This window comes from Ctenopharyngodon idella, chromosome 22 (assembly GCF_019924925.1).
Source record: "Ctenopharyngodon idella isolate HZGC_01 chromosome 22, HZGC01, whole genome shotgun sequence".
Classification (NCBI taxonomy): domain Eukaryota; kingdom Metazoa; phylum Chordata; class Actinopteri; order Cypriniformes; family Xenocyprididae; genus Ctenopharyngodon; species Ctenopharyngodon idella.
The window spans coordinates 21,791,799-21,814,463 of NC_067241.1; the positions used below are offsets into that span (position 1 = coordinate 21,791,799).

General features: G+C 37.1%; 2 protein-coding genes across 2 annotated transcripts; one reads left to right on the forward strand and one right to left on the reverse strand.

Annotated features, from left to right (window-relative positions):
• Nucleotides 1-3,404: 3,404 nt before the first annotated feature.
• LOC127505223 (inactive serine protease 35) lies at nucleotides 3,405-10,294 on the forward strand. Its single transcript, XM_051880633.1, has 2 exons — nucleotides 3,405-3,523; nucleotides 7,848-10,294. The coding sequence occupies exon 2, from the start codon at nucleotides 7,858-7,860 to the stop codon at nucleotides 9,127-9,129; it is 1,272 nt and encodes a 423-aa protein (XP_051736593.1). The 5' UTR covers nucleotides 3,405-3,523; nucleotides 7,848-7,857; the 3' UTR covers nucleotides 9,130-10,294.
• On the reverse strand, nucleotides 10,038-20,537 carry tcp1 (t-complex 1). Its single transcript, XM_051880632.1, has 12 exons — nucleotides 20,303-20,537; nucleotides 19,540-19,625; nucleotides 17,660-17,788; nucleotides 17,354-17,451; nucleotides 17,160-17,270; nucleotides 16,217-16,398; nucleotides 16,012-16,138; nucleotides 14,949-15,124; nucleotides 14,737-14,860; nucleotides 12,492-12,684; nucleotides 10,724-10,887; nucleotides 10,038-10,476 (listed from the first exon to the last, which is right to left on the reverse strand). The coding sequence occupies exons 1-12, from the start codon at nucleotides 20,382-20,384 to the stop codon at nucleotides 10,263-10,265; spliced, it is 1,686 nt and encodes a 561-aa protein (XP_051736592.1). The 5' UTR covers nucleotides 20,385-20,537; the 3' UTR covers nucleotides 10,038-10,262.
• Nucleotides 20,538-22,665: the final 2,128 nt, after the last annotated feature.

Here is a 22,665-nt window from a genome sequence, read left to right on the forward strand (position 1 = left end):
CTCCTCAAACCATTCCTGAACCATTTGTGCTTTGTGGCAGGACACATTATCCTGCTGAAAGAGGCCACAGCCACCAGGGAATACCATTTCCATGAAAGGGTGTACATGGTCTGCAACAATGCTTAGGTAGTTGGTATGTGCCAAAGTAACATCCACATGGATGGCAGGACCCACAGTATCCCAGCAGAACATTGCCCAAAGCATCACACTGCCTCTGCCGGCTTGCCTTCTTCCCATAGTGCTGCGAGATGTAGGCGAACGGGTAAGCAAGCCTCTTTAATGCGTCGTTGAGTAGTTCACACATAAAGATTGGCGAGCGCTGATCACCCGAAGAAACATAATTCATCACTGTGAGTCCATATTGTCACAATCTCACACTGTTTTTGGTTAACACTGTTTCCCTAAGTTGTGTTTGTTGTCATAGTTATTGATTTGTTTTGTTAGTTCTGATTTGATTTGTTTGTCAGTTCAGGTGTGTGTGATTAATTATCCTTGTTTGCCTGTGTTCTCAAGTGTGACATATAATGCAAGTGGAATCAATGGTTTAGCTGAAAAGGTTTAAAATATTAGTATTTTTCTTACATATATCTGTTATTTCACTTCAGAAGACATTGATTGATCCACTGGGGTCGCATGAATTACTGTCATGTTCATTTTGTGTGGTTTTTGAAGTGTCAACTTTTTGGTTACTATCCATTTGCAGTGAGAAAATTGATAAGCACCTACCTTAGTATACCTTTAAGTTTGGAAATGTATTTTCTTGCCCCTTGAAGAACATTTTGCAATATATTTTGTCATTTTAAGGTTTAAATGAAATATATTTTCAATTTGAAACAAATTTCTTTAAGCCAAACTATTTAAAACATATATATTTAGCATATTTGAAATTTATATTATTTATACTATGATACCTGTATAATATTTCAATCATTTCTTTGAGACAGTAATAAAACAACAAGGGGAGATGTCTCCTACTTCTCAGATTTTTCCTGAAATCTAAATAGCAACCTCCTTCTGTACTAGGGGTGGGCGATATGACCAAATAAATAAATAAATAAATAAACCCCGATACAGTTAAATAACCGATAAATAAATCACAATATAGTTATTATGTGTTATTTTATCTAATTTCTGTTATTAAAAATAAGATAAAAGAAGCAAATGATAAACAATTGGACAAATACAATATAACAAAAATATAAATTACATTTTTCGGGTACAATACGTTCATTTACCATGTAGTTAGAATTAGTACAGAAATGTCATAAATGTAAAAATAAAATATTGCATAGTCTTCACTGCACGATATAGAATAAATAAATATGAATTTATTCTTATTAAAGCTAAAAAGTTATTCAGTCGAGCAGTAAGTTATGTTCTCTTTTGTTTGAATCACATTAATGACACAGAGCAGCAGGTATATAAGGCTGCTGTCACTTTAAGACTGAATGCGCCGATCCAATATACTGATATACATCCGTTTACACCCAACTGCTTACTTTCATTTGAGATAGAACTGGCTGTGTTTACATGAATACTCCACACGATGAGCATTTTGACATAATTGTGTGTGTATTTGACCATTTAAGTGCAATAAGATTTGATGGTGTTTTGCACTATGATCCTGAGCTTCAGAGAAAGTTGTTTTTTATGTTCATGGGTGTGTGCTGAAGTCTTGTGATAGGATTTAGTTGATGATTTAATATAGAGTGTAGAACAGCTTTTAGCACATACTAAACATATGCTAAATGCAGTCAGATTTATGAGCGTGTATATACTGTAGGTGTTGTGTATAAGGGGAAAAGTATGTTTGTAAGTGGGTTTTATGGTTGTGAGTTACCATCAATCAAAGCTGCAGTGCACAAATCCTAGTTAACCTGGGAATAAATGGTTACAAAGATGAGATGGCAATAGGTTGGATAATTTGCAAGCAGTAGAAGTGGTCAGAAGTGCCAGACAGATGCATACCTCTACAATCCACATAAAAACAGGTAGTGGTCAGGCCCTGGCTCTCACAAGGCTGAGTTTAGTGGTCAGGACAACAACTGGACAACACTGCATTAGTTTGACGGCATCTTCATGCTTTATGACTGCAGACAAATGATGGTGAGATGAAAAACAGTGGACAGAGAGCAAAGATAGCTGAGCTTAGGTCACCATGACTGAATATGTGAAGTCGGTTCCAGCAGGGGCTACACACACACAATGTATATAGCCTAAGGCCACATTTAAAAACGTCCTGCCATGCTTTCATTAACTTTTCAAATGCCTTTTATGCATAGACTTAACAGTTTTAACCTTCTCCCAGACCCTGAGTTTATATTCAAATATGAAAATTCATCATACAATATATTACATGTTGAAAACAGGGACTTTACAATATGTAAACACACACTGTTTGACACACTGAAGTGATATTTACCTTGACATTTCCAGTTGACCCTTTTCACATTTCTCAGAAGCGTTATTCTCCAGACTCCAGAGAAACATGCGCGCAGCCATCTTCAGAATATTGTCTTGAACTTCCATTTGTGCGGTAGCTCCATATATTTCTGTGGCATCGCTCTTGTAAAGTAATTAGCTTAACGAAAGTTATCGTGAGCATTGTAATGTTTAAAGCAGACGTCTTAAATGTGAGTAGACCGGGAAGATTTTAAAACGAGCGGTTCATTCATTAATCCGTAAAATCGCTATGGAAATACAAACAGGAAGACAACGAGCGCAGTGCTGAAAAGGGGCGGGGATACATATATATTTTTTTGTGTTCCCGTTTGCTCAAATAGCAAAAGAAAAACTCCACAATAGTGTTTTCACAACTTTTAAAAAGTGGACAAAATAGAGATTGATAACAGCAGTCAGAAAAGAAAAAGGTGTCAATTAATTGATAAAATGTTACCGTCACACCCATAAACAACGCAGTAAAAACACACTCGTAGCAGCATTAACTAGTTTTTTTGTAATTTGATGCAAAGGTAATATAATACAAAGTATAGTGTTATAAATGTACAGATTTATTTTTAAAATTGAAAATATAAAAAACTTTGTAGGATTTACGATGCTGAAGACCTTTAAAAAGCATCATCACAGTCTGTGAAAAGGGTCAGTCAAAAAAATAAAAATCAGTTGTTGCGTGATGTGACGATATTCCTAATATTGCACTTTACAGTTAATTAAACAAAATAGAAATCGTCCTAGACCGTCTAAAGAAGATACCAACTCAATTTTTATTGTTTATTGTGTGATATTACTGGTAAAACATTTGTAAGAGATATCAACTTACTCGCTTTAACCCATGTATAATTATAATAACTGCCCGTAGCCTCAAATAAATAGTGTATAGTTATTCTCTCTCTCTCTCTCTCTCTCTCTCTCTCTCTCTCTCTCTCTCTCTCTCTCTCTCTCTCTCTCTCTCTCTCTCGCATCATCACAGCAGAGCGCGCGCTGCTCCTCAACACATTCATCCGATCAGTTACAGAAGAGTCCACAGCTGCGCAGTGTTCGTCTCTCAGCATAAAGTTTGAGGGTGAGTACGTATTTTAATGTTTTTTTTTTTCTTCTCAAATGTTGCATGTAAATTAGAAACATGCAGCGCAAAACGTGCCAATTAGGCGGAGACAGTTAAATACAGTAGGCTGACAAGTAATCCATATCTCTTCACAATAGTGTTTACTCGCTTTGTTATTTATACATTATGCCGAAATATCAGCGGTTTTCTTTGCCCTTTCTCACTAAGGCTACTTTTTAAATTCAACAATAACACGATCCTCATCTCTCTACAGAACTGTCGACTCTGCGTTATTCATGTGTAATTCATGTTTAATTTTCTTATCAATGATGGCTTAATTAGTAGACACTGTACAGTTATAAACATTTAAACTCCCCCACTGCAGGCAAATATAAGAAATTAATAATTAGGGAAAATCAGGTTTCCCTTAACGAAAAAAAAAAAAAAAAAAAGGAGGGGGGGGAGGGGGTGGGGTTATACAGCTGTACTTGGACAGAATTATTGGCACCCCTGAATTCTAAGTACAGAATTTAGAATATCTTCAGAAATAAATGCAAATTAACCTATTTAAAAACAAACAAACAAACAAGAAGCAAAAAAAAAAACAAAAAAAAAAAACAATAAAACTCGCCTGTGCTTAATTTTCAGTGTTCACATGACCTGATGGTTTTACTTCATAAAAAGGGTCTGATTGTTTACAGTTTCTTTTTCACAACGTTGGAGATGAGAGAGCTGTCTGAGAGCATCAGAAATGCTATTATCCAGAAACATATCCAAAGGCTACAATTGGCAAAGATCTTGAAATCCTTGTTTCAACAGTTCATGATGTTATCAAGAAGTTTCACAGTCACAAAACTGTTAAGACACTTCGAGGATGCGGTGCCAAGAAGAAACTCAGTGAGAGAAGGCTGCGAAGGTCGGTGCAGACTGTGGAAAAAACCACGCAAGACATCGACAAAGCTTCAAGCTGATCCTCATCCAGTGCCATACACACCACACACTGAACCAAGGGCTCCACGAGTGAAGGCCAAGGACACCGCTACTGAAAGACAGGAACAAACAGACAATACTGTTTACAAAATCTTTCCTAGATAAGCCACAGTCTTTTTAGGATAATGTTCCTCATTGTAAGAAATACATCTGTAAAAAAGTACTAGCAGCTCATCACAGTACATTATCCATCAATTTTACGGACATTTCCGTTAACTCTAAAACACAACGCAATGCAGTATAAAATTCAAAATACAGGTAAAACACCTGTAAAAAATAAATATGGAAAATTCCTTCAAATTAGTACAGTACAGTACAATAACACAGTTGTGCCCTATTTTTATGGATTTTTTTAGAGTGTAAAGTAGAGCTGTTTGGAAATGCAGTGCATTAGTTTATTTACAGGTGACAAAATGAAGGCTGTATAAGAAAAAAGAACACCCTACCCATCATACTGTGGGGCACTGAAGGCATTGGACGCATCAAAGGAATGATGAAATCAGAAGATTACCAAAGCATTTTAAAGTGAAATGTGTTACCTAGTGCCAGATCATTAAGTTTGAGGTCTTTCAGCAGGATGATGACCCAAAAACACATCTAACAGCACCAAAGAATGGCTGAAAAGGACAAGATGGACAGTTTTAAACTGGCCAGCAACGAGTCCTGACCTAAATCCCATTGAAAACCTTTGGAGAGAGTAGAAAAATGACTCCTGTAAACATAAAAGAGCTAAGAGTTTGAGTGCATAGCAATGGAAGAGAAACACCAGCAGACAGGTGGGGGAAGCTTCTGTATGGATACAAGAAACGTTGAGAGGCTGTCGTTGCTGCCAAAGATTCTGCCACCAAATATTAGTAAAGGGTGCCAATAATTGTGTCCAGCATACATTTTTTGTCTGTATTTTTAATGTCACTATATGGAAGCCTTCTTTTGTTTTTGTTGTTCAATAACTTTCGACATGTCATTAAAATATTCTGATTATACAAAATTAGTTTATATCAACAATCAGGCATACCTCCTTACAAAAATTAAACAAATTAGTCACAGATTTTTATCAAAATAATATAATATTTTATAATAAATTCTTAGAGCTTTCTATTTATTTATAGGCTACTTACGTGTTTAACAGGTAACCCCGCAGTTTTCCATACAAGTTTTCTGTAAAATAAAAATATTAATATTATTTTCTATTTATTATAGTTATATTTATCATTAAATACTATTTTTTATTTTTAATAATGAAAGTTATTACAATAGTAATAATTCTTATTTGGTTTAATATTTTTATTTAGCAATAATGATAATAATAATAATTAATTTTATTCAAATGAATATATTAGCACGAAATTTTCGGCCAAATCGTGCAGCCCTATAAACAAGCAAAACAAACCTGGTATTGTTTATATATATATATATATATATATATAATTTTTTTTTCATTCATAATTTTGTAGTTTCATTTGTAGTTTTATAAAGCCCTAGACTTTACCTAGTTTTTATTTATTCATTAATTTTTAAACATGTTGCACAGAGCTTTCTTTTGCAGTCCTAACCTCTTGGCTTTATAGGGTACAATAACATCCTTCTTAAAGCTCCATCTGCAGTATTTCATTGCTGGCCTCGCACACTATTTACATTTATTCATTTTGCACTTTTATCCAAAGCGACTTACAAGTGAGGAATACAGCAAGCGATTTGATAAAGTCAAAATACAAAGTTTCAGACATTGCTTAGAGTAGCATAAGCTGAAAATAGGGAGGGATTAAGGGAAAGTGAAAGTATAGAGTTTTTCCTTTACTCAGCTCAACCCTTTTCACTTCCAGCGAGATCAGTTAAACTGCATTGCAGTTAGTTGAAGTGTAGTTCGACCACCTGGTATTTGAACCCTTGACATAGTGCCATACTGACAGTTGAGCTGAACTACTGAATTACTGTTAGAAGGTACAGTATTTAAACTTGGTATTTGTTTTATGACCTGCAGAGGTGGTTTGAACCAAGTTAAATGCATATGGTTGTTCAAACCATGTTAATTTTACTCTTCTCATATGTCAGCATTGCAGTTGACCATATGCACGGTCACATTAAAAATTTTATTTTTAATGTGATGACCAAAAATTATTTGTTCATCCTTCTGAGATCGTCCCCATTTGTAAAACCAAATGTTTCAAGATGTAGGAAATCCAATATTGAATAGAAAACACTTTTATTAAAAAAAATAAAAAAGACAAATTTTTACTATAACCATCAGATGGTGGCAGAGGATCATTTATTTGTGCATTTATTAGACATATCCTGTAATAGTTTTTCACTCAGTTTCGCTTTTGAATAAATATTAAACATTATAAAATCAGTAGGTTTAAAAATACATTTTGTCAAGGTGAAGTACTCACAAAATCTCATGAAAAACAATAACTTTTCTTATGAATGAATTACAGAAAGCGAGCACCACGCTCTCCCATTGTAATCAGAGAAGCTGTCAGTCAGTGCAGCGCAAGCTCAATGATTTCAGCACACTTGTGAAAACTCACATTTTATTAAATGAATCGAACTAAAGTGCACAATAAATCATTAATTTACAGTGTGTTGATGTTTTTTTCACATTAAAGTGGTGGCTGAATTGAATTTTGCTGAGGAGGAACACTGAGACACGTCTCTTTTTTTCATGTCTTCTTACGTTTGAATAACTAAATTAACGCTAGGCCTGACTGTTTAAGTGACTATATTTTGATTATAAACTAAGTATTAGCATTGATGCTGTTAAAGCTACCTCAGGACATTGAAGATACCGACACACCAACAAGTGACATTTCACCGTTAGTTTCGGCAGTTGGCTAATATTATTGCGGGAGTTCTTAAAGAATAAGTTTACTTCATAATTAAAATTTAAACATCTTGGATGACATGGGGGTGAGTAAATTATCAGGAAATTTTAATTCTGAAGTGAACTAATCCTTTCAGAACATTTAGTGAATATGATCAATTCCTGTGATGAGAGATAGTCAATGGGAGTGCCTCTCTTCAGCAAAACAGACATCTGTTAACCGTGTACTGCAATTGTCGAAGTAACCTCCTCCTGTTTTTAATTTTCATTTGCCATATCAAATACACCAAAATTTTGTAGCCCTGCATTATCCCTCCCCAAAGTGAAATCCAAAGTTGAATTTTGTGTACAGATATCAGGAGTATAAGTGTGAATGGATCGTGCAAACTCAATCAGCAATCTGATCGATCGAGACACTTTGTCAGAGTAGACGTCAATACAGTACTAAAGTCTAGTCTGTTCAATGACTTGGATTGGCACCTTGATGTTTTTTTAGCTTCACTCCTGAACTTTTGTCTGCTTTACCTTCAGGAAGAGAAAAATGGCATCTTTGTGGTTCAGTCTGACTATACTGGCTGTGGCTGTATCTTTGGTCTCTACTGGTGCTTCTATCCCAAACAATGAAGACGACTGCCACTTGACACCGATGAAAGTCCCAGTAATCCTGGACGAAAGCACAGTGAGGCTTCAAAGCCCGGAATTCACTGCTGACGACTCGAGTGAGCCAGGAGTGATGTGTGGGATCGAGTGCCAGCGAAAGCTGCCAGAACCGAGGCCTGCTGAGCTGGAACGACTACTGTCTTATGAAACGATCTACGAGAATGGAACACGCATCTTCACCAAAATAAAACTGGAAGGGGTCACTGAATTAAGAAACACGTCCTCTTCCATTGTCTGCAAGACGGGACACCTTAAACGCAGAAAACGGCAGGTATACGGGATGGACGGGCGCTTTGTGATCACAGATAAACACTTCACCACCAATTACCCCTTTTCTGCATCAGTGAAGCTCTCTACGGGTTGCTCAGGCATCTTGGTTTCTCCAAGACATGTACTGACTTCCGCCCACTGTGTCCACAGTGGCCAAGACTATTTGAAAGGGACCAAGAGGCTCCGAGTGGGTATCATGAAGCTTCGCTCCAAACGCAGGGGAGGGCGCCAACGAGGAGGCAGGAGAGGAGAAAAGAGGAGAGAAAGTGAAGCGGGAAATGAAGGAGATGTAGCCACTGAAGGACAAGTTAGAGAACACAGGAGGAAAAGGAAGAACCGTTTTAGGCGAGAGACAGATTCAGACCAGTCCAGACAACCAGCGTTCCGGTGGACACGCGTCAAACGAACTCAAGTACCAACCGGTTGGATGAGGAGAGCAGGCGAGGAGGTCTCAGCTGACTATGATTACGCCCTTCTGGAGCTCAAACGACCCCATAAGATGAAGTTCATGGAGTTAGGTGTTGTTCCTGTAGTCAAGGACATCCCAGCTGGAAGAATCCACTTCTCTGGTTTTGATAATGACCAGTTAGGGAAGGTGGTCTATCGCTTCTGTTCGGTCTTGGAGGAATCTAACGACCTAATGTACCAGTACTGTGACGCACAGAAGGGATCAAGTGGAGCCGGTGTGTATGTGAGGCTACGAGATCAGGCAGGAAAAGGGAAGTGGAAGAGGAAGGTAATTGGTGTGTTCTCTGGACACCAGTGGGTGGATGTCGATGGGATACAAAAGGACTATAATGTGGCAGTCAGAATAACACCCAGCAAGTACGCCCAGATATGCCATTGGATCCATGGAGATGCTAGTCAGTGTGCATTGGCCTGAGAAAGCTTAATTAAAGGTTGAAGTTACTTTTTTTTTTTAAGTGGAAGTAACTACATTCATTACATCCAACTTGTCAGTAAGTCTTCAAGACTGCTGGGACGGTCTAAATGTAAACTTCTCATATGACTCAATGGAAAGTCCATAGCGAGTAGTAGCACAAATGGAGCATCTGTACAGGAAATGCCTTTTTCACAAGATGAATTTGAATGCTGTATATTTATTTGTTTTTATTGCCAAAATTTGAGACTGCAGGCATTGTAATGTCATGTTCAGGCCATGTTTATGTTAAAAGGCCAATTTCACCAGCTGAGGCCAGGCAGTTAACTACTGAAAAGCAAAACAACTTGACGTTCAGTATGATTTTTGTTTAAGTTCTTGAAGAGTTCACCCAAATATGAAAAATGTTATTAGTTTCATGAAGAGCAGCCCATTTTCCATGGAAGAAAAGTGGATGGTGATTCATGCTACCTCTGAGAGAAAAAGAAAAATAAAATGAAGGGGAGATTATTTGTGAATAACAGCTTAAAAGTTGGAGAATAAAATTATGTAAAGTTCAGTATAATTTATTTAATGCCATGTCAGCATCTGAGGCTATTTTCATGGAAAAACTCAATTACAAAAATAATAAAATGATGTAAAGTATGGTATAAATCACCATCCAGTTTTGCTGCATGGAAAGCAGCAGCTCAGACACTCGCAGCTTGAAAGGAGGTGGAGGTAATTCATAACTGGGGTGATTGTTTTGGTCTTACTGTATTTATTTAATAATTAATTGCCTTTGTCTAATAAAGTCCATTCAGTTAAAATATTAAACTACAAAAGCACCAATTCATAAATGTACTGTAAAATCAGCTTCTGCTGTTGCAATACATGGTTTTAATATGGTTTTAACAAAATGTCAGAAACAATTTTCCTTTTTTACACCATTCTGGTTTATTGTTTTTTGAAATGGCAGAAAAAGGAACATTTGTTACATTACACATGACCAATAGCCTTGTTAACAGCAAAAAATAAGTGACCCAAACAAAGTGCACATTCTACACTAACAGCTCATCTGTTGGATCCAAATATAAATACAAAGCTGAGCGGAGTGACACCAGAACCAGCCAACTGATGATTTGATGCAGCTGGATTTATTCCTCCAGAGAGCCTGATTGGACAGCATCCTGGTAGGAGGGCCCGCCCTCTTTCTGGTCAGGGAAGAGCTTGATGAGGTCGTCGATTCGAAGGATGGTGATGGCTGCCTCTGTGGCGAACTTCAGACTCTTGGTTTTGACCATGGTGGGTTCATACACTCCCGCCTGCTTGTTGTCTCTCGGCTTTCCATTTACCAGGTCCAACCCGATCCTAAGTGCAGACACACGGTTAAACAGAGTAATCCATCTATTTTTAAACTGCATTGGCTCTCAGTTTAATCCATAATTGGCCATATATACTTTCCAGATTATAGTCTGATATAGTCTAAACCAAAACCTTACTTCTAAACACCACAATCTTTATTCCTGATTGTATGTTTGTCTGCTGTGTGACAGTGCAGTCATATTTCTAAGACCTGATCAGGGTCCCGGTGTGATGAGAAGAGAGCAACACTAACCATTTGAGGTTCTTGCGTTCAGGGTTGACTTGAGCCTCGTTGTGGAAGGCTCTGAGTTTGGCCACCAGGTCAGTGGAGTCTTGTGCAGCATTGACTGCCAGAGTCTTAGGAATGATGAGCAGAGAGCGAGCAAATTCAGCAATAGCCAGCTGCTCACGGGAACCCTACACACACACACATACAATAGTTATATCATAACTTCACAAGCAAATTATTAAAAAGCACAATTACTGTGTATTACCAACACAGTGCAGCAGTGACCACCTGATTCCCCCCAGAATATTTTCAGAATATTGAAAAATTTAAATAGACTCTGCTACAATTCCTGTTTCAACATTGTCAAGATTATAGTTAAAGGCACAATATGTAATATTCGCCACTAGAGGTCGCTTATTCAAAACAAATGTGTAGCTTGATGACGCCTTCATTTCACAGAATCATGGGAGGTGTTGTCTTCACGTCTACAGCCAGTGGAAAGAATCCGACGGGACTTGGGCAGAAATCATATTCATGTATGAGATTATTAACATTACTGTAGTATGAAGCAGCACAAGGCCGAGTGATGTAAGAGCTGAATGAGGCCGCTGGAGTGATTGCTAATGAGAGGCGAGCGCGACACATGGCTCGAGAGCAGTGGAGCTTTTATTATGTCGTAGACGAGCGCTTCTGCTTCTTCCGGTCAAGTATATGAGGTAACACAGCGCTGTTTATCATATTAGATACATTTGAGTGTGTTGAAAGTTGTTATAATGCTACTCTGTGTGTTTGCTAGGTGGCTACTATGAGACACCTGTTGCACACTGCAGTAAGATCAATATTAGTCATGGTAAATCATAGTACTCGTGGTAAATCAAGAAAACAAGATTTAAACAATAAGACTGTGTTGAGCTATATAACATGATTAGTTTTCTGTTGATGAATGTATCCAAACAGTTGCTCATCTCTCTAATAAAACAATATATTAAAGCGTCTTTGGCGTTTCCATGATTTCTACAAATCGAGGGTAATGCGGGTATGATGTCATTGATAGGTGACGCACGAACACGCTTCGTATCCTGGTTAAAATTGCTTATTTCTCTGGATTTAAACGTTTTTGGAAACATTTGGGATAATGTAAGTACACAAGTCAACAAAATATATAACCCTATTCTAGTGGTTTTTGGATATTTTAATTCAAAAATTTTTGTCCCTTTCAATCTTTAACTGTTCTTTGAGAGTTCAGCAATCAAAATGTGAAAAAAAAAAAAATCTCACTGATGTATAGATTAATTTAACCTCAGAGCTAACAGCAGTCTGTCTAGAAAGGTTTACTGATAAGTCACTACAAACTTCTCAAGGTTTGGAGAAGGATTTTGGAGAAAATAAATAGTCTGTAACAGATCACACACAGGTCTAGTGAGGGTTAATAAGTGTCGATGAATTAGGCATGTTTGTTCTGAGCAGGATGAACGCAGCTGTCAGCAGAGCGGTTTATCCGTCCCTTTCCCTCTCACGACTCTCACGGTCTCCCACTGCACAAGCCATCCAACAGATGGGAATGTGTTCATACATGCAATCACGCACAGTAAACCATAGAAACTGCTCTCAACTTCATTCAGACAATAAAAGCTTGACTGTCTTTTGTTGCCCGTCGCATTTAGACTGCATTTATATATCAGCTATAATTTACCCATGTTAGTTTATTATAACGTAACATGTCATGATGACTTGATGTACATCACGTAAAAATACAAACAAGTTCCCAGCAGCTGACAGACTGGCTCCTCACCATGCTTGTAGCGTAGTTCTCCAGATAGATGGACAGCGCCGCCTCCACAGCGCCACCTCCTGGTACCACAGATTTGGACTCCAGCACTCTCTTGACCACACACAGGGCGTCATGCAGCGAGCGCTCCATCTCATCACACATGAAATCGTTTGCCCCGCGCAAGATGAGAGATGCACACGTACGTGCCTTTGTGCTGAAATACACAGAGGGAAAGGAAAAGTTAATAAAACAAAGTTGTTTGCAATGCAAAACACTTCTACAAGGTCCCGTGCAATGGAGTTACGTGCAAAATGTGCCGAATACATGTCACACTGTAATCATTAAATGTGCTGTGACTTATGATCCAACGCAAGCTACATAATGAAATTAAGGTCAAGCACACACAAATACACACAAACAACATTTCAGTTCTAGCATTACTATGTTTATATGGAAACATTTGCATTCATGCCAAATGAGAGGTACATGAGCCCACACATCTGGATCATGCAGTTTTACCAACTCATTTTTGACTTTTAAGGCAAATATTCATAACCTAATGTTCCATGAAAGTCTGTGTACACATGTAAAATAATAAAAATCCATGTTCAAATGTATCATTGCATATCTCAACTAAAATTAAGAACTATCAATGCTATTTGCTTGCTATTTGTCCTAATAATAAGTACAGGCTGCAATTTTGCCAAACGTTACTTCACACACAGAGAATAATGTCACATGACTGAATGCCCGATTGCTAAGTATTGTAATTTAACTAATATTATCAATTAAACATTATATAGATATTTGTGAAACAAATTTCCATGACTTTTCCAAAACTTTCTGTGCATATTTATTCAGAGTTCCTACACATTTTCAATTTCAAAATTCCATACTCTTCCAGACTCAAATTTCCAAACCTCTCTGTAGATTTCTCAAACCCTATTTAACTTAAATGGTTAATTATACAGCATTATATCTGGTATATAGTACAATCATCTGTAAATATTTTCTCAGGAATTTTCCCACTGGTTTTCTCAAAGTGATAACATGTGCTTACATGATGAGAAGAAACCTAAAACGCTTTATAACCTGGACTGAAACGGTTAGTCGACATTATTGACAAAGTGGACAAAAAATTGTGGACAAATATTTTTGTTGTCAAATAGCCTTTGGAAATCAAATGTTCTATTTTTAGGGCCTGCAATATCGCAGTTTGACCAGTGGGGCGCTGTAACGCAATTAATGTAATATCAAACTTACAGATAAATCAGTGAAATAATCACCGATTAGTCGATGAACTGTTCTAATAATCATTAGATTAATCGCTTATCAAAATAATCATTTTTTGCAGCCCTATTTACAACCAACACATATTCACCTCTGAAACACCGGTTTGATACTGTAATGTGTTGCTGGTTTTAGTGATTAGTGAAGTTCAAAAGAGACTGGCTTATAGTAAAGACAAACAGTTTTGCATAATGAATATGTGCGCTTTGAATTCATTCAGTTGTGTCTGAGAATCACTAAACTTTTGCCATGAAATCACTCTGCTTGTTTGATAGATTTATTTTTTAGAAATTCTTAATTCTATATTTCAGAAAACTGAATAGGGGAAATAGCCTGGAAACACAAATATTTTTCCCATACCCTGTTTTCCTTTTTCCATACTTTTCCAGGCTTGGAAAATACTAAAATCAAATTCCATACTTTTCCAAAACTTTTCCAGGACTGGAATCTACTATTTTAAAATTCCACGACTCACCAGATTTTCCAAAATTTTAAACAGAATTTCATAAGTCATTCCACTAATTCACCTTTCTTCGTACTTTGAATACGGAAGGCGGTCTGGCGGAAGCTAGATATTTCACTTCATAACTTGTTAAATATGGATATTGTTCGATATATTCTCTTTTTAAGTCTTGCCAATGTAAACATTCAAGCAATTTTAAACCATTCAGCACTAGCGGACTCTGTGAGCGCTTGGATTTAAAGCCGCCTCACAAACAGCCCACGAAGACCAAATTAAGCTCTTTGCGTTGCTAATAGTGTTTAAATGGTCAAATACACACAAATTTATGTACGAACTGCCCAGCTTGGCGCCACACTTTCACTGTACCGGCCGTGTGGATTTTGACACATATCACTCAATCTCTGAAGGAGGTAACAGGCAGACATCCTATACATTTATCTCCAGAATCGAGTTAATATCAGTGATAAGCTCTGTCCTTCAGGTACTGATGAGAGAAAAGGAACATGATCTCACTTTTTGACCAGGATGAGCTCGTCGTCACACACTCTCTCCTGCACCACCTCCTCCGCTTGACCCAACATGGCCACCTCAAACGTCTCCTCTCCCTCCAGGTTAGACAGAGATGAGCAAACAGTGGCTGTAAGAGAAGAGTGAAAACATTGTTCATCAAAATTAAAGGCTGAATCTAATCTTAAGGGAAGATAAATCAAGTGTAGTCAGCTGACCGCCAGTGGCTTTGGCGATGCGTTTGAGGTCCTTCTTGAGCACTCTCCTCACAGCCATGGCTCCAGAATCTACAAAGTACTTCAGACACATGTCATCAATGCCTCCGGTGGTCAGAATCACGTTTGCCCCCGACGCCAGGATCTTCTGAATGCGCTCCTTCGTGATGTCTGATTCCCTGAGAGACAGATGCAGGAGAGGCACAGAATTAAAATGGTGCTATTATCAATCATACAGTGATAGCTTGAGAGCGAATCCCAATCAGTTACCAGACTGGTGGCCGAAAAATTTTCAACTTCTGAAAATAACAAAAGGTTTCTTACGTTGTATTTTGCGATATTGCTTTGACAAAGTATCTGTAAAATGAACTAAAATCAAAAGTGTATGTGGCTTTGTGCCCTTATCAAAATGCTGTGATATAGCTTGTTGCACGGTGTTTCAAAGTGAAGCTCATCTGATCAGGTGGATTTTCAAGCAATTTGAAAAAGGAACATGCAATATAAACACGGATATTAACTAATTAATTGATAAAGTACTGTTCAAAAGTTTGGGGTAAGTATGATTTTTTTTTTAAAGCAGTCTTTTATACTCACCCGTGTTATTTTATTATCTATCTATCTATCTATCTATCTATACACACACACACACACAGTATATTAATATTTTATTACAAAAAACGTTTATTTAAATTAAATAACCATTCACTAAGGCTGCATTCATTTATTTAAAAATACAGTAAATAATTGTAATATTGTGAAATATCATTACAATTTAAAAATAAGAGTTTTCTGTTATTTCTATGACGGTAAAGCTGAATTTTGAGCATCATTACTCCAGTCTTCAGTGACACATGATCCTTCAGAAATCATTCTAATGATGATTTGCTGCTCAAGAGACATTTATGATTATTATCAATGTTGAATAATATTACAGACCCCAAACATTTGGCATAATAAAATAAAAGACACGCATGTGACTTTGGGCAGTTATAACTACACGCATGTATAACTCCAAACAGCACAGATGCGTGTAGTTTTCGAGGAGGGGAACATAATGTGACCTCACCTCTGTCTGATTTGGTCAAGTTTCTCTGGATCACTGATTACCACCTGAACGCCCATCTTCATCTTGGTTTTCTGCAGGCTAAAATCCAGACAGGCGATCTTGGCATTGGGCACGCGCTTTACCATTCCTAAACAAATACAAGACGTTTTAGCTCAGTCACACTAGCATATACAAATGCAAAGAAACAAGCAGTGCACGAACAGACCTTGTGATCCCACAGTACAGTTCAGAGCATATCCGTTGACGAGGAAACTCTCTTTCTGGCTGCGTCCGTGAGCCTTCAGCACATTAACAGAGTTGATGGGATAGCGAGCCACACCTTTACCATCAACAAACTTCACAGCCAGGGCAGCGTCCACCACCATATTAGCAAAAAAATCAGCATCACTAACACAGCGTCAAGGAAAGCTACTTAAAGACTTACAAATGTCAATAAAAGTATCACAGTATTATGCTTTTTTGATACCATGGAGTGGACTTTGTAACATAATATAATTTTTTTTGAACGCTACCATGATGGCAATCCAATAACAATTTTCTGAAATAAATATAACACGCAAGTATTTATGTATATAAACCTGTGTGTATGTAAACATTACACCACAGGAATAAATAACATTTTAAAATATATTTAAATAGAAAACATTTTAAATTGTAATATTTCACAATATTGCTGTTTTTACTGTATCTTATACAATTATTAAATATTAATATCATTAACTTTGTATGCCAACATTTAAAGCTACATCTTATATGCCTGTTTATCTCATACATGTGTGTAATCACGATTAATCACACCTAACATTAAAATTTAATATATTTTTATATTGTAATAATTTCACATTTAATCTCCGAAACAACATAAAGATGGTGTATTTTAAATATTTGATCTACCAGGTAGGAAATATCCAGAATCAAAGCAGTTATCTTCACTGCATAATTTAGATTAAAATATAGATGATATTTTATTAAAGCTACAAAAGTTATTCAGATTTTCTTCTTTTGTTCTTTGATTAACAAACTCTGGCAGTTTGGCATCATTTTGTGTGTTTTTATCCATTCAAGCGTGAAAGCAAACACATATACATATAAACACAGTTATTCCTTATTAACACAGCGGACAGCAAACAGCACAACACAGAGGATACACTCCGATGATCTTAGAGGACATGGAGGTCTTGGCAGCATTGACGAGACACTCTCTGCCCAAGTCATCTGTGCTGATGGTCAGATTCTCGTTGATGTATCTGACTGCCTCCCTACAAACCACAGCAAACATAGATTAATGCAAACGTCCTGCTGAATCATGCTTCAACAATAAGTCACAGGAAGTGACTCTTACTTGCAGGCCAGTCTGTATCCACTGATGATGGAGGTGGGGTGAATCTTCTGCTTGACCAGCTCATCTGCACTCTTCAGCAGCTCAGCGGCAATGATCACCTATACACACACACACACAGATGAGTGGTTTCTACAACACAGTCCTTCTGAGATCCAGTCAACACGGTCTAACGTACGGTCAGACGTGTGGAAGCAGCCGGAGACAGACAGCTTCTGTGTCCTGTTAGCACAGCTACACACACTGACACAGCCCAGAAGGAAGAGTTTTTATATAATAGACACTCATCTGAAGTAAGAAACATCTCACCACTGATGTTGTGCCATCTCCAACCTCCTGATCCTGCAGCTCTGCCAGTTCACAGAGAACCTTGGCCGCCGGGTGCTCCACCTCCAGCAGCTTCAGGATGGTGGCCCCGTCATTGGTGATGGTCACGTCCTGAAACACACATCCACCAGCATTAGCAAAGGAACCGGAAACACGCTAGATCTGGACTGACAACAATGGATCTTCATGTGATGAACAAGATCTTTTAGTCTGTGCTGTTTTCAGTTGAAAAGCACACCTCCCATCCAACAATCACAATAAGCTTTGTGCTTTACATTTGGTGCAAAAAGTCTGAGCTTCCAAATGATGCCCAATTTATAACTTAATTCAAACAATAAATGTGGTTTTGGCGTTCTTTAATGTGACGTGACAGATCACTGTAGCATCTTACGAATTGATCATCTCTTCCTCTTTACTACTAGTTACAACAGCAAATACACATGAACATCAGAAGGAATGTTCTGATATATAAAAATAATCATGTCTCATGTAATCGCTCAGTGTTTCAACTGCAGAAAGACGTCAATAAAACACCTGAACAATAAAGTCACATAACGTCACATTTAACTCAGAAAAGACATTCAAATATCAAAAATTAAAAGTATAAAAGCATTTACAAATCACTACCACAGACTATGAATAATTCTGATGATTATTATGATTGTTTCTGCAGCACTATTATAGACGTGTTAAACTGTAGTAATAAATGTCTGTATTATGTAAGGGTGTTTACACACTTCGTCCTTTTCAGAGGTCTGAGCGAGGTTCTCGTGATTTTTGGCCTGTATGTGAACAGTCCGAACGATTTCAGACCCCTTTAAACCGAACCGAGACCATCTCGGGAGGTGGTCTGGGTACGGTTCACTATTCAATTCAATTCAATTCACATTTATTTGTATAGCGCTTTTCACGATACATATCGTTTCAAAGCAGCTTTACACTAAAAAAATAAAATAAACAGCGCTCAAAGCGTCACATTTTTAAAATTTCAGTACTGACTTGGTACCGAAGTCGGTACTTTTGACAACTCTAGGGTCAGCCATCCAACACTGAATTGGACTAGATCCAAAAAGCAACAGTACGAACTAGGGGTGTAACGGTACACAAAACTCACGGTGCGGTACGTGCCTCGGTTTTGAAGTCACGGTTTGGTACAGGTTTGGTACAGCAGGTGGGGAGAAAACTAAACATAAAATTACTTTATTTTTTATATTACACAGTGGTTTACTGAACAAATTGTGTCTCTGTCTTTAATATATTAAATTAAAACTAAAAGTTTCTTAAGGATAAAAAAAAAATATCTCTGCTACTATAATATTAAAGGTTAACAACTGAGCCCAAACTATTAGCCTAAATTCAATCGCTATTTATTTTTAGATATAATAATCAACACTCAAAGAAATTGTATGCAAACTGCACGTAAGGCAGCTTTTGTAGTAACTTCTAAATCTAATTATAAAATTATGTTTTACTCCAAATCGTTGTTGAAATATTATCATTTCTACAAAGTGACTGTCATTTTCACGACAGATTTATTTGCATTAAATAATCAAGACATCACTAACAGATTAAGTAAAATATAATGAATATATAGGTTAATACAGTGCATATATTAAGCGAAAGAGTTCATTTCTCTAGCAAACTAACAAGCTGTGGACACTGAATGGCTTTTCTGAGGTAAATGCTACGTGACATTGTTTACAAATGTGATGTCTTTCCGCCGTTGAAACACTGATTGAAACACTACAAGGTACTACTGTTACTTTTTCAAACCGGAAGTGTCTCCCTGATCTAAAACGTAGTGGGCTCGTCAGGAAAGAGGTGAAGATCACTGACAGACAGAGAAACGTGTTTAAACTTACTCCAATGTCGTCCACCAGCATCTTGTCCAGCCCGACGGGACCGAGAGAGCTCTTGACGATGTTAGCGATGGACGCAGCGGCCATGACTGAAACACATAAACCATATCAGCACATGAATATTGAACTTTTCAGCTCAACATGTTTGTTTAGTGTAGCATGCACTGCGAAACCGTTACAGTGTAATTTAATGCATAGTTAAAACACAAACGGTTAGTGAAGCGTAACTCGGTCATATAAGTGTTTGTTTATGCAGTGTGGGCTTATATGGCAGTATAAACGGGGCGTGGATGATGCTGCATCACACAAAAGAAGAAGTCTTCAGTCACCTTACAGTTACATGTATGTCCATATATGCATGTGTTACATATCTTTCTTCCACATTACTGTATCGTGTGGTGCAGACAAGCACTTTTACCCATCATGGCATCACTCATACTTAATATTTCACATGATTCATTCGTCTGATAGAGTAACACACATGCGCTGCTGCTCCTGCACAGAGTACCGGCTCACGCCTCAAGAAGCGTATTCACTGCACCGACAGTAAGCAGAACACAGAAATCACCTATAAACGACTCCAGGACACGGCGCTTAAGGCTGAACTCGTCTTTTGTTACAGATTCAGTATTACATACACTGATTCCTCTAAGCCGCACGTGCTGCTCGAGACACCGGCCGCCACAGCGCTTCCGTTAAATCATCGCCACATCGGGCCGTTTATCGCGCGCTTTGTTTTATTGAGGGTAAATATGACACGACTCACCGTTCTGAGTCCTAACGGACTCGCCGCTCGTCCTCTGGCCGAGCACGGTTAACGGACCCTCTGTCATGGACATGTTCGACATGTTGGAAAGAAAGGAGACGTTTCGCGGTGGGTTATGGGTAGGGTGAGCGCGGAAGGGGCGCGTGTGGAAGGTTCCAGATCAGTCCTGATGAGCAGCTTTCTTTTAGTTCACACTAAACACATACATGAGCCACTTAACCTCTCCAAAACTATATATATATTTTTAATGTCTATATAGAACTATAAAACAACAAAGATTAATCAAAAGACCGTTAGAGATATAAAAAAACTACAATTCCCTGATTGAATCCGGTAATTCATTCGATGGGTTTCGTCAAGGCATTTACTAAGATTGAGCGACATCTAGTGGACTGGTGGAGCAGCGGCAGTCCTATTACTGTGTGTTCACCTATTTTACAGTCTATGGTGTTCACTAGTGATGGGAGAAACGAAGCTTTGAATCAAAATGATTCACTGTTTCGGCCAATAAGAGACTATTAATTACTATTATTCCTTTTAATTATACTAATGTGTAATTAAAACATCTACAAATGTATAAAACTGATCAGAGGTGAAGCCCGTAGACACTAGTTCGGGGGCGATCTCATCAGTGAATCTGCAGAGATCATCATGGAAAAACGTCTTAAGTAGACAAGTGGTGAAGTGCTAAGAGCGTAAGTGTGGATATCTGGGACAGTTCCTCAGATTGATTCAGCAGATTTAACACATCAAAAGACTTATTTGTTTGTGAATCAGACATACTGGTGAGTGAACTGGGAAATGGCAGCAACTGTATACTATAAATTGCTATGCAGATTACATGGTTTAGAAATAAATAAGTAAACTGCATGATGACAAATTTCACCTTAGTGAAAAAATATTCTAAAATGTATTTGAAATACATTTATTTTGTGATAAGTATACTACAAATACATTTACATATTTATGTGCTAAATAATAATACCCTGCAATTGGTATGCTTTTGGTATACTAAGCTGGTATACTTAAAGTCTGCTAAATTGGAACAACTAATTTTGTATTTAATGCACTTTAATTGTGTGGAAAGTAGTGCTGAGGTCCAACTAAAGATATACTTAAATGTATTTGATTGTACTAAAGAAATTATTAAAGAAATTAATACTTTTATTCAGCAAGGATGCATTAAATTGATCAAAAGTGACAGTATAGACATTTATAATGTTGCAAAAGCTTTATATTTCAGATTAACTAGTTAAAGTTTACTACTGTTACATTTAAAGTGCACTTAAACATATACTTTAGATACTAAAAAGTGGACCAATTTAGTCCCAATCAGTACTGAAATAGTACACTTACAAGTTTACTACTAGTACATTGATATTACTTACTACATAAAATATACTTAAAATATACTTCACTTATACTTCATAAAATACTTCATTTTATGAAGTATTACTTAAGTATACTTCATAAAATGAACATGAAGTATACTTCTTTTTCGTAAGGGACACTTTAAATATCTCTGATGTTATACAAAGATCATACAAACCTTCATACAATCCTTATTAATAGTGATATTAAACACTTTTAGGCATAATATTAAGAAATGTGCATTATGCAATAAAGTACTTCAAATAAAGTTTAATTATAATTTTACATCAGTTTTAAGTGATATGTCAATAAATATGTTAATGGCTTTAAAGTATACTCAGTATGAAATAAATAGATTTTGGTATAGGTTTTTTTTTTTTTTTTTTTTTTTTTTCACTAGGGCAGCCCTTCACATTTTCAAATTTGTCAGAAAAGTTTTGTTTTCCTCTTATGGCTGGTTATATAGGCTAGATTTTGCTCACAATCCTAAATATGTTTTCAGTCATGCAAAGTATTTACCATACCATGCCATAGCAACTTTTCTTTTATGCCTTCTTTAAACCTAAGTGCTATTTAAATATAAATTAATCTTTAGTGTGAGCATGTGTTATCTAGAAAGACATCTAACGGTGCTTGCATTTTTTTAACTTTTTAACTTTCCGATACTCTTCTGTGGTGTTCTCTCTCTCTCTCTCTCTCTCTCTCTCTCTCTCTCAAAATGTGCATATGGCTTCACATCACCAGATCTGTTTACAGTTGATAGAATTGTATTATTTGCATGTTGTTTTAAGTCGTGCCAATTTAAACATTTAAGTGATTTTAATCCGTTCAGTAGGCTACTCATACGCTCTGATGGATTTCTCTGCGCTCTCAGCCAAAGCACGCACATGCACCTCTCAAACAGCTCGTCAGTGTCAAACTGAGTTCTTTTTCACGGCTTATTGCACTTAAACGGTCAAATAAACACAAAATTATGTCAAAATCCCCGTTTT

Bases quoted from the DNA above. Each gene is read 5' to 3' on its own strand.
- tcp1 (XM_051880632.1), bottom strand. From the start codon at position 20,384: ATGTCGAACATGTCCATGACAGAGGGTCCGTTAACCGTGCTCGGCCAG. The intron at 19,626-20,302 runs GTGAGTCGTGTC...TATGTGTTTCAG, and splicing joins GTCCGTTAGGACTCAGAACG to TCATGGCCGCTGCGTCCATC. The intron at 16,139-16,216 runs GTCTGTTCGTGC...GTATTTGTTTAG, and splicing joins CTGTACTGTGGGATCACAAG to GAATGGTAAAGCGCGTGCCC.
- LOC127505223 (XM_051880633.1), top strand. From the start codon at position 7,858: ATGGCATCTTTGTGGTTCAGTCTGACTATACTGGCTGTGGCTGTATCT.